Genomic DNA, 12695 nt, shown 5'->3' with positions numbered 1-12695 from the left:
TGCTCCCTTTAGGCATTTCTGTACGTTGATGAGATCTCCCTAAGGCTTCCCTCTTGCAGGTGGAACAGTCCCAGCTTTCTCAGCCTTTCCTCATATGTTCCAGTCCCTGAATCATATCTGTGGCTTTTGCTGGACTCTCTCCAGTATGTCCATGTCTCATGTATGTGGGAGATCAGAACAGGACAAAAAATGAAACTGGTATTGGAGATAACGTCCTTTGAAAAGTTTTAAGCCCACATGTAGCGCATAAAAGCAAAAACTATTAGTGAGTCCCTGTAAGAGACATATTTACCAATGATAAATTTACATAAATGTTCCTAGTGAAAATTAATACTGTAAAAACTGTGTTTTGTAAGTAACAGCTAGATGTAGTTGATGAGGCCTGTAACTTAATAAAACAGAACATAAACAGAGGTTTCTAACAAAGACGTATCCAGATTTTATGACTTCAAGTGTTTTGAAGTCCCAACTTTGACACAGATTTGCCTTCATAAGATGCTGTACAATCTGTAGTTGAGTCAGAATGCTTTGCTTTCAGGCAGTTGTTTTGATAATCTCAGTTTGGCTGCATTATCTTTACTCTTTGGAGAGGTAGCAAGTGAAGAACAGTTTCTTCCTGCATTTTTCACTCCCCTTCCTTTTCCTTTTTCCACTTCTTTCCCGCTCCCTCCCTCACAGCTGAAGGAAAAAAAAGAACAGAGACATTGAATAGCTTTAGATTGGCTGATGGAGGGCTAGGAATTTCTGACATTTTCTTTGTTTACACTTTTTATTACACTATATTTCTTTAAGATAACAGATTCTGGAAAAGAAAAATCAAAGAGCAACAATAGTTGTGTCAAAAGAAAGTGTCGTGAAAAGTTCATTATTATATGGTTTTGTCTCAAGTTAATATTTCAAGTTATTATTGAACAAAATGAGGCCTTATAACTATTTTGAATTTAGACTTTTACCCCAAAAAACCAGTCACAGTATATGTATTTTAAGAAATACAGTTTAATAATATGCTGTTGGACTGTTTAATTTTTATGCCTCAGGGTAGCACAGAGCACTGTTTCTACTTTTAGAAGCTTCCTCTCATTAGGGTAGTCTCTTATATAGCACCTGTTTTTAAACTCCAGATCTGAATCTACAAATGTAAAACCTGACTTTTGAAATATTTGCTTTTTTGAACACTCTTCTTTAAAGGACCTATCAGGATCTCTCCCCAAAATGCTAGAAGCTTGAAGGATAAGGGAGGAACAATGTTGCATGGCCCAAACACATGTCCTTTCGTCATTAGCAAGGTACAGCATGACCTCATGTTGACCTCAAAGGTAAATCGCTAACAGGGAACAATTATACATGCCTGTGAAAGCAGCTTAGTTTTGAACATAATCAAGAAAATAATTCAGTTCATAGAATAAAATTAAATTTACAACTCTGTCTGCCTTTCTCTTTCTCTCTCTTGTCTCTCTCCCAATCTCTTCTTGAGAGAATGTTCTGTTTTATATACGTGTGTGTTGTGAAAAAAAATGTCTTTATTCTAGAGGTCATAAAGAATTCCTAAATATGGGGAACCCACAGGATCTTGTATCCAGTTTAGTCAAATTGTACATCTTAAAATGAAATTCTCTTTTTAATGGAAAGCTTTCATTTGTTATCTAGAGTATTGATATTGCAGCCTTCAGAATGTGTATGTATATCACTTTGGGGAATTTTATGTCGTTCTGAAATGTATAGAGGATTTAGACTTAGGGGAAAGTGTTTTTTAATATTGATACATTAATTTTTATGTACTTATCTTAAACTGCAACACAAACCTATGACATTTTATTTTTTTGTGGAAGACTAAGTATTCTGTAGCATTATGTGATACATCTCTACATATGATGGAATATTATTTAGCTAGCAGTTCTGAGCTATTTGGAGAAGAATTGCTGCCAGCATCTTGGAACTGTTAGCCGTATCTGTCCCATATGATTTGTATAATATAATTGTTTGTAAATTTTGGTTTTTTTTCTTTTTTTTCTTTTTCTTTTTTTTTTTTTTTTTTTTTTGCTAGAATGAAAGAGCATATTCCTTCTGTGGAACAATAGAATACATGGCTCCGGATATTGTAAGAGGAGGAGACACAGGACATGATAAGGTATGTTCTAATTTTATTACCGAAAATAAACTAATTCTTTAGGCAACATTGTTGTTCAACTTGAGGATTTTTTTGTAAAATGTGACAGTGTCTTATTTAAGCATGCATTTTCAGGTTGTCCTAAAATAGATTATTGCCTGTATCTTCAATTGTCTGTTGGTGTATTTTCTTCTTTTAATCCTAAGTAAAAGACGTATTTATAAAGGTATTGAGGCTTATTTGTGTTCTGTTCAAAATTTGTTCTAAATGTGCAGTGGAACAATAAACTTAGCTGACACTTCCCTTTACATAAATACTAGTTCAGAGTGGAAAAATGACTGGTTTGTGGTTAATTCTGATATATGTTTTAAATTGGACATCAGAGAAATCTGTTATCTACATTGAAGTATGGAATGGATTATTAATGTTATAAATGTTCTCATATTGTAAAAATTAATTGTTTGGCTTGTGGCTCAGGTTTTATTATTTTATTAAAGTGTCAGTAATTGATAGGAAAGATCAAGACAACGATAATTTACAGATTTGAAACAAATAAAAAACCCTACCCCCCAAAATAATTCTACAATATTCATAGATAAATTATTTGGATTGCTCACTATACTGGGAAGTTTCAAAGATTATTTAATCTCTGTGGTTCTTCTGCTGTAAACTGAGTTGACTTGTCTTTCTGTTGAGGACCATGAGGAGGGACACCGAGGTGCTTAGAGGGATGGAGCACCTCTCCTGTGAGGAAAGGCACAGAGAGTTGGGATTGTATAGCCTGGAGAAGGCTCCAGGGTTACCTAATTGTGAATCTACAATACCTGAAGGGAGCCTACAGGAAAGATGGAGAGAGACTTTTTATAAAAGCATGTAGTGACAACACAAGGGGGAATGGCTTTAAACTAAAAGAGGAGAGATTTAAATTCGATATTAGGAAGAAATCCTTTACTGTGAGGGTGATCAGGCACTGGAATATGTTGCCCAGAGAAGTTATGGATGCCTCATCTCTGGAAGTGTTCAAAGACCAGGCTGGATGGGGCTCTGAGCAGGCTGGTCTAGTGACAGATGTTCCTGCCCGTGGCAGATGGGTTGAAACGAGATGATCTTTAAGATCCCTTCCAACCCAAACCATTCTATGATTTTATGAATGAGATAAAATTGAATAGCATTTTCAGGTGCCTGGATTAACTGTGGCCTGTGATCTTAAATTGTGCTTTTTGAATGTTCCTTAATTTCATTCTCAAGCTCGTAAAAGCTCAAGTTCAACTACTTCTTAGCAAGGCTTAGCTTCCTCTGTACGTTTAAGAATTCTTATCGCTTCATAATGGCAAAAATAAAAATTAAATTTGGGGGGTGGAACAAAAGGAACTTTAGTAGTCAGTGGAAAGAGTTCAGCTTGAGAAATTAGTTGAAGAAGCTAAGTGGAGAGATTTTAACATAAAATTAATTTATTGTAGAAAATACCTCCAATCGGTACTGCAGTTATTTATGCTTTACTGTATCCAGGTTTGCCTTTGATAGGTAGGTTTTTCCTATGCTAGTTCTTTTCCAAGTGTATTGTTTTGTTCCTTCTATTGTTAAAAATTTTTCTTCAGTGTATCATAACGTACATAATTACTGTTGTTCTATAGGCTGTTGATTGGTGGAGTGTTGGTGTTCTTATGTATGAATTATTAACTGGAGCATCACCATTTACAGTCGATGGAGAGAAGAATTCCCAAGCAGAGATTTCTAGGTAAGATTCAAAGCAGTAAAGTATATATGCTTGCTCACAGATGATCCTTATGCCATAATAAGTGTTTTTTGAGGGTTTAAATCTGAAATTTAGGAAGCAAGTGCTGCCAGGGTAACATTTTTTGAGCTCCAGTTCTGTTTAACAGAATGACATTGGAAGTAGATAGTTTTTATTAACTAAGAGAACTGACCTTTACAAAAGACCTGTTTTGTTTAAACTACGAGGTAGCCACAGCTTTGTAGATACTTAATCTTGCTGTGTGTTTACCCTTGAAAAGGAAGTCATATGAAATATCAAATTATATGTAAATAGAATTATCACATTCAAAATCTTAGTACATGAAGTATATCTTTAGCTAGAGATATTTTTCATCAGCTCTTACTAGATCACTCTGGCAGACTGCTGGTTTAAAGTGTCAGAATGTGCCCTACTCCCAACTTTTTGTTACAGGTAATGTTTATTTTATTAGTTTATAACATGAAACAAAGAACGTGATCTTTTCTAACCCTACTTGTATATCTGAGAAGAAATGAATATGATACTTACAGAAATGAAATAACCTATACTGTTCTTATCTGTTACATGGAAAACTTTTTGTTACGATCACTAATCTCTACACTTTAAAGGTTTGTTTTCAGTACACATGTAAAAGCACTGGAGCATTTTCAAAAGACAAAGCAATAACCTTTCCCAAAAAACATTACTGAAATCTCTCCCAAAGCAAGCATTTCCTCTTACTGGATTTCTTTTGGAGCAGGGAGTTGAAGGCTTAGATTGTTCAAATTAGTAACTGCTGTCAAGGTGAGCTTGTAAGTCCTGTCCCCAAACTAAGAACAGTTTTGCCTCTACTGGGAGATATTACCATGGTTCTTATCCTCACCTAAAGTTACTTGATGTTTAAGGTTGTAATAGATGACAGAACAAACCTCAATTACATAGAGAATTTATTTTACTTATGTTATAAATTCAGGCAATTTCTTGAACGTTTGAGACCTGTTTATTGGTTTTTAGTTCTCTACCAGAGCAGGAAACTTAGAGGGTCACTAGAAAAAACTGAGGGAAGAGGGGAGTCCATTAATAAAACAAAATTCAGTACTTCACCCTCTTGATCATTATTTTACAGTTATAACTTAAATTATGTCTTTCTGGCCTATTTAAGGTTAGAAATTTTGTTGATTGCTTACTTACTATGTTTGAATTTGATAATTTTGATTCCCAAGATTTATTAAATGGAACTCTGAAAGTGTTACAATTTTTTTTAGAGAGAACCTTGACCTGAATTTTATAGATATAGTTTCCCAAAAACTGGGAAACTTTTTAGTTATGTATTCTAGAGGATTTGACTTTCTTTTGGTAGGTCCTTATGTGCTCTTTAAGATATTAACATTTCTGATAATTTCAGATTAAATTCAATGGCAAGAAACCGCAAGGTTGCTAATATCTGTCCTCTGATGGTTAATAACCTAATTTCTGATATTAATTTAGTTGTGGCACATTTACTGTATTGTTGCTCAGTCTGTTTTTGTTCTGGTGGGTGTTTATGCTACACATTTATAGATAGCAGTCCTGTAGTATTTCAGCTTTTATTCTGATAAATTTAGAAGTTAAATTCTTACAGTTTCCTTTAATAAAGATGTTCCCTCGTCTTCCTGTTTCTTGAAAGGCTTTTCTTAACTCAGCTCATGTTTTTCTTACATATGGACAATTTATTCCTGTTGATGTTTCAAGAGGATCTTGTTTAAGGGAAAGAATAATACACCATCTGAACAAAAAAATATTCCTTCCTTTGTTCTTCAACTCCTCCTGTTGATGCCAACTGTGGTCTGATAGATCTAATTCCTTCTCCTTTTCTATCACTTTCAACTGATAAACTACTAGTTTATAGCTGAAATCTTATTAGTCCCAGCTATGTGACTGCATTTCAGACTTGATTTCATCTGTCTTGCGTTACTTAAGTACTCATAAGACCCATTGCTTTCCGAATCCTTTCCACGGATAGCAATTTCTGTGTCAGATGACAGCAGTTTTGTGTGTTCGCAGTTTATTATGTCATGAATGTTATGTTCCTTTCAAGAACATATGAGAATGTTGCTGCTGTCCTGGCTGCTGCACTGAGTCGTGTGGAAACTTCTGGGGAATAGTGGCTGCCATTCAGACGCAGTGGGAGTGTGGCAGGGGCTTTCCCCAAGGGTACGGTAGAGCAGGCAGAACAGAAATCAAGTACTTACAGTTGCCAGTGGTAAGGAAATTACTGGCACAGAGATACTAGAGGTATTTAAAAGAGGTGCAGATGTGATACTTAAGGACATGGTTTAGTGGTGGGTTTGGCAGTGCCGGTAAATGGCTGCACTCGATCGTCTTTTCCAACCTAAACAGTTCTGTGATTCTATAATCATAGCTTTCTTTTCACATAGCTAAATACCACTTCATTGTTAATACTGCCTATAAAAAGAAATGATTTAAAACAATAATCTTGGTAAAAGGCAAGAGTTACTGATTCTGTTGCCAAAGAATTTTCCATTAGGTAAAATGAGGCGTGTCTGGGTCTGGAGCATCTCTCTTATGAGGAGAGACTGCGGGAGCTGGGCCTGTTTAGTCTAAAGAGAAGACTGAGAGGGGATCTCATTAATGCGTATAAATATCTCAAAGGTGGGTGCCAGGAGGGTGGTGCCAGACTCTTTGCAGTGGTGCCCAGCGACAGGTTGAGGAGCAATGTCTGTAAACTGAAACACAAGAAGTGTCACCTCAACATGAGGAAGAACTGTATGTTGAAGATTTCAGAGCACTGTAACAGGCTGCCCAGGAGGTTGTGGAGTCTCCCTCTCTGGAGACATTCAAAACCCACCTGGACATGTTCCTGTGTCACCTGCTCTAGGTAACCCTGCCATGGTTGGACTAGATGATTTCCAGAGATCCCTTCCAACCCTAACAATTCTGTGATTCTGTGAAAATACAGTGTTATACGAAATTATTATTGGCAAAATATGTGTGCTAAATTGTTCTAGTAGATATAATCGTTATAGGGGATTCCTTCCCCCAAGAATTTAAGGAGTGGTTTCTACACAAAGAGCAGAATGTCAAATAATATGAACAGTTATTTTATAAATCTGTCTCAGCTTCAGCTTGGACTTTCTGTGCAATTACCACCTCCATAGTATGACCAATTACAGTTCTCAGGCTGACCAAAGACGTGCAATATGTCTCCAGAAATTTGCAATTAGAAGGATGAGACTAACTTGTGTTGCTGCGGAAGTACTTCTTTTGGCTAAGAATTTTCTGGTAACTTTGCAGTGCAGGATTCTTTCCACTGCTTGTGTTTGTTTCGCGCTCCTTTTCTTATGTGAAAGTTTATATTTGCATTAACAGCCTGGGACACTGGCAAGAATCTTACTGCAAACACTTTTCAGCATCACTACTGTAGAGACTGATCTCCTAAGGCTGCACAGAGAAATTGTACTCATTTATTCTCTTTGTTACTGATTTTACCAATCATCCCAATTCAGCATCTTTTTTCAGTGAAATTTAATTTTTTTTCATCTGACTTGTCCATCTTTAATCTCTGACATGTTTTAGATGGAAAATGCTCTAAAATGTCTCTTTTGATTTCTGAGGACATCACAGAATCTCAATCTCATTGCTTTAGAAATCGGTTTTAAAAAATATTGACTGAAATTGTTTTTCCTCCTTCTGAGAGCCCAAGGGGAACTTACCTCTTTCCAAGATCTTTGTTGCATACCTTTCTGATTCTTTCATCAGACAGATTGATAAATAGATTTCCTCATACTTCTCTAACTGAAGTGATTTTCAATCTACACTGTAGATTTAATTGGCCCTCCTGTAAATAAAGTAATTTTTTATTATCAAGGTGTCCTGTCTTCTGTCTCACAACAGGAAGCTTTTCTTACTTCCTTAACTTCCCCCCCTTTTCTGAAACTGGGTGATTTCTGAAGAGACTGAATCTTTACTTCTCCACCACTCTTGCAGTGTAAGAATCCTCTTGTTTAGTGATGTTTAAATTTGGTATTAACATCCCTAATTAAGAAATCATTTGACAATATTGTGTTTTCTTCTCCTTTTCTGTAAAGTGAAATGTGTCCAGAAGTTGAAGAGACGGCTTATGGTTGCAGTTACTTCTGCTAGCAGAATGGCTGTGATTTAGACTCTTAGTGGCAGATAATCCATACATCATTCAAAGAAACAATCCTGGACCTCTACGCCAGCTTAAAACTCACACTGTATTTTCTTAACTCATTTCAGTGTTACTTAAACCAAGAGATTAGCTTGCTTTGTGTTTGCTTGAAATTGGATACTAAGTGAGTAGAGGCTACCCCTGGGATATGTGCATTTTGAACACTGCCAGGACAAGATTATTTAGGAAACAATCTACTTGCATCTATTTTTGGACTAATCCAAGAAGCTACATGTTTCAAGACAAAAATTTTCCCATGGGATAACTGACTCTAAGGATATGTCATGTAGTAACTTTAAACAAAAGTTAGAAATGTCCTGCAGTGATCAACTTCAGCTCTGTAAAAAGCTATGTCTCTCATAGCTTCAAATATCTTTCAGTCTGTGTTTAGTGGAGGTGCTCTACGTCCCTCTCTGTATTGTGCTTCCTGAAATCACCACAGTGAGAGTATACATAGAGCTATATCAACACCAAGCTGACCATGAGCCAGCAATGTGCCCTTGTGGCAAAGGCAGCAAATGGTATCCTGGGATGCATTAGACAGAGTATCATGAGGTTGAGGGACATGATCCTTCCTCTCAGCACTGGTGGGGCCACACCTGGGTTTCTGGTCTCCCCAGTACACAGGAGTGATGGACATATTGAAAAGAGTCCAGCAAAGGGCCACTGAGAAGATTGAAGGTACTGAAGCATAGGAGGGAATGCTGAGAAAGCTGGGACTCTTCCACCTGGAGAGGGCTAGGGAGATCTCATAACTGTACATAAATGCCTGAAGGGAGCGTGCAGAGAAGAGGGATCCCGGCTGCTTTCAGTGGTGCTCAGTGACAGGACCCGAGGTAGAGGTCACAAATTGAAACACAGGAGGTTCCCTCTGAGCATCAGGAACACCTTTTTACTGTGAGTATGACTGAGCACTGACACAGGCTGCCCAAGGGAGGTGGTGAAGTCTCTCTCCTTGGAGATACTCAAAAGGTTTCTGGACATGGCTGTGAACTACTGGCTCTAGATGACTCTGTTGGAGCATGGGGGGTTTGACCAGATGACCTCCAGAGGTCCCTTCTAACCACTCCTCTCTGATTCTGTATGATAAAGGGTTTTGTGTGTCTTTGTTTTAACCCTTTTGATGTATCTTTGGATGTGTTATCTGTGTGTGCATTCTCAATTTTCCTTTAGAGTCCTTAGCTTCAGTATTTCCACTTGGAGTAACTGAAAGAAAACTTGCCTTCGTCTTTATATAAAACTGTGAGAAATACCCATATAAAAGAGGTGCTGAAATGTGATTCTGCTTAGGCTTCCAAGATTTTGAACCTTCGAACTAGCATTATTTGATGGCTTCTAGTTCTTATATTGAAAAAGACAGTGAGGTCCTTGTCCCAGGCCCCTTGAGTCATCTTTTCACTAAGCTGGGTAGTCCTAACCTTTTATAAAACTTCCTATAAAACACATACTATATTTCTGACTAGTCTTATTACTGTTCTCTAAAACTTTTCCAGTTATAGTGCCTCCTTTTGAGACTAGGACATGAGCACCGTGTGCAAGATAGAGGGTGCAGGCAAGCTTCCAATGGCCCAAATGTGAGGGGTTTTTTCTTTATTTTCTAATAATTTTTAATATTGGAATTATTTTTGTTTTGACTGCTGTTAGGCATCAGGTTGAATTCTTTGTTAAACTATCTGTTGTAGTTATGAGATTTCTTTTAAATAGTAATAGTAAGCCCAGTCTGTGAAATGAGGAAGGTTTTTCTTTTGTGGATTGAGTTACACAGTTTATCTTCTACAGATGTTGCGTTTCATGTCCACAATTCCTTGAACCTTTTTTTATTTAAAAAATGGTTTGTTTCACATTTGCGATCCTCCTGCCTTTGCGTAAAATACAAGTTTAAGTGAACTTTTAAATGCTACCATTAGTATGGTAACTCTTTGATTTAACACTTAAGATATTAAGTAATTACCAAATTGTTATTTTGTTTGTTTTACAGGAGAATATTAAAAAGTGAGCCTCCTTATCCACAAGAAATGAGCGCTCTATCTAAGGATATAATTCAGCGGCTTCTGATGAAAGACCCCAAGAAGAGGCTAGGTTGTGGTCCCACTGATGCTGATGAAATCAAGCAGCATCCCTTTTTCCAGGTAAAGCAAACAACAGAACTCACCAGATAGCACTTACTCTGTATTAGTGACTGTGAAACCCAACTCTAAGGAAATTCTGCTGTTTTGTTAACAGAATAACTTAGAGACATGTTAATTGCATGAATAATTATATTGAAGTTAGAAAGAATATCCATGTGTTTATGTATATGGATTTTGTGTGTATTAGAAGGGCATGATAGATATTTAATATGTTCTCTCTGTGTCTAAGTTACTTGCAGCAAAGCACTGAAATTATGTGTTGCGTTGTCTCTTTTTTTTTTTTTTTAAGGAAGTTTACCACTACCATTATTTGTAAAATCTGAATATTGATAAAATTCACTAAACTCTTCTATTTTCCTTGGCCTAATTAAATCTTTAGTCTTGTTTAGTAAATTTTAATTCTGTTCAGCTTTCACTGTATTAATATTTGCTTTCAAAGATTGGATTTGCATACAGCATCTGTACTGTTCCATCCATTGTGGTTTAAATTATGTGCTTTCTTTGAAAAAACTAAGTATATTTTTATGGTGTTGCTGAAGTTAAGGAAAGTTACACAGAGTTAAACTTCCCTTATTCACTGTTTGCTTTGGAAGATACATTTTGTCCTCATACAACACTTTCTAATCCTGACTTAATTTCAGTTCCACTCCTTTACAGTATCAGAGCAATTTTCTCGTAACTGCTATACCAAAGCTTCCTCTTTCTAGCCATGCATTTAAGGAAGAATTCAGAGGCTTATGCTCTCAGGGTTCTGAAAGCTGACATTAGTAATTAAGCACAGAAATTGGCAGTGAAAAGTTGAAGATACTGAATGCATGCACTGTGGCCTACAAAAATATAAATGTTGTTTATTTTGAAAGAGAGGAAGAAATTCAAGGACCATCACACTAATTGTTTGGCTCATCTCCACTGTTAAATTTAATTATATTGATTTTCTTTATAATTGAATTCTGTCTACATACAAATAAGTATGATACTTCTTGGCTCTACCTAAGCAAATTAGTAGGGCATAATTTGAATGCTTTTCATCTGCCTGTGGAAAATAGCAAATGGAGTTAGGATTGTGTTTCTGGACAAGTCTGTCTTTCCAATATCTCTTTTTGTTAAATTTTCATTTGATTCAAACTTATTTTCCTGTTTTTTGTTTAGAATATGAATTGGGATGATTTAGCTGCCAAAAAAATACCAGCTCCTTTTAAACCAGTAATCAGAGATGAATTGGATGTCAGTAATTTTGCAGAAGAGTTTACAGAAATGGATCCAACATACTCTCCTGCAGCAACCCCTCAGACTTCAGAAAGAATATTTCAGGTATTTTAAGAACTCACATTAATTTAAAAAAAAATTATTGAACAATTCCATATAGCTAGCTTTTTTTTCTCCTACCTTTTAAGTTCTTGAAATTAACTGTGTAATATCCAGTCTCAGTTCCCAGAGCTTTTTGTTCAACAATTGCAAAATGAGAAAGGTGGGAACAGTCCTATTGCAAATATAAAATTCCTTGTTTCTCCATTCCCAGCTGAATGTCCAGCATGCTGGACTAAAGTCTGTCTGTTCTTTATTGATTCTTCATACCTTATGAATCTTGTCATCTTGACTCCATCAGCCTGGGCTACCAGCTTGAACAACAGTCATGTAGTTCACCCATTTCCACTAGTTGAAGTATTCCTTTGGAAAGTGGGAGCTACCTGCAGAGTTGAAAGTAGGTCTTCCACGTTTTGTAGGAGTGCTCTAATTACTAGACTGCTATATACAGATGAGTAACAAAGCTTTCCTTATCATCTCCTCCGTGCTGTTAAAGAATGATCCCTTCTTAGATTGTACAGTCTAGATGTAAAATAGGTAGGTAGAAACAGCTCATGTGCAGTCAACTTGGTACCAGAGCTGCAGAGGTGAAGAACAGTTTGGATTGCTTTCTCTTCTCCCCCTCCTTGTGCTTTGTTGCTTTTTATTGTCTGTGTTTGAGCAGCTTAATTCTTAGTGTACAGGAATGTAGCATCATATATTGGAAGTTGTTAGATTTGTAGTGACTGTAGTAAGCAATTTATGCATGTCACCACTCTATGGTAGTAGTCACAGCTGTTCTTGTTATACTCAAACTAGGCACATCATTAATATGAAGCTCACATTGTTTAGCCATTTGAAATGGTTTGATGCTTACATCACAACATAAAAACTATTTCATGCCTTAACTTTAAGGTGTCCTGGGAAGCTGGCTAATTTGAAGTATGAGCCTTTATCATTATTGTAAAACAATTGAAGCTGAATCAGATTAGCATTAATTATGAGAGTTCTTGTAGTATTATTGTTTTATCTTTAACTATGGAGAAGCATATAACTGATTCCAGGAACATAGCTGTTCATGTTGAACAGAGTAATATCTAACCATCAATGAGCCAGTTATAGTTTCTGTACTATGGTATGAAAATTCTGATTTCTTTGAAAAATTCTTCTGAAATTTCTAATGTTTCATATGTATTATGATAGTTAATGTGCAGCAATATCAAGCCATGCCCTTTTCTGATGTTTTAA

The 12695-nt window shown here is 36.3% G+C and overlaps 1 protein-coding gene across 5 annotated transcripts in view; it reads left to right on the top strand.

Annotated features, from left to right (window-relative positions):
- Nucleotides 1–12695, top strand: part of RPS6KA5 (ribosomal protein S6 kinase A5) — a 69999-nt gene that overhangs the window by 42730 nt on the left and 14574 nt on the right. For 2 of the 5 annotated variants that reach the window (XM_064658967.1, XM_064658968.1), the window contains exons 2-6: nucleotides 1189–1316; nucleotides 2045–2128; nucleotides 3742–3845; nucleotides 10013–10163; nucleotides 11313–11474. In XM_064658967.1, the coding sequence (XP_064515037.1) occupies nucleotides 1245–1316; nucleotides 2045–2128; nucleotides 3742–3845; nucleotides 10013–10163; nucleotides 11313–11474 (573 nt within the window). In that variant the 5' untranslated portion in view covers nucleotides 1189–1244. Of the gene's footprint in view, nucleotides 1–1188; nucleotides 1317–2044; nucleotides 2129–3741; nucleotides 3846–10012; nucleotides 10164–11312; nucleotides 11475–12695 lie in introns of those variants that run through there. The other 3 variants (XM_064658964.1, XM_064658965.1, XM_064658966.1) reach the window with 2 other exon arrangements.

This window comes from Pseudopipra pipra, chromosome 6 (genome assembly GCF_036250125.1).
Source record: "Pseudopipra pipra isolate bDixPip1 chromosome 6, bDixPip1.hap1, whole genome shotgun sequence".
Classification (NCBI taxonomy): Eukaryota; Metazoa; Chordata; class Aves; order Passeriformes; family Pipridae; genus Pseudopipra; species Pseudopipra pipra.
This window is presented reverse-complemented; position numbering and strand designations above follow the sequence as displayed.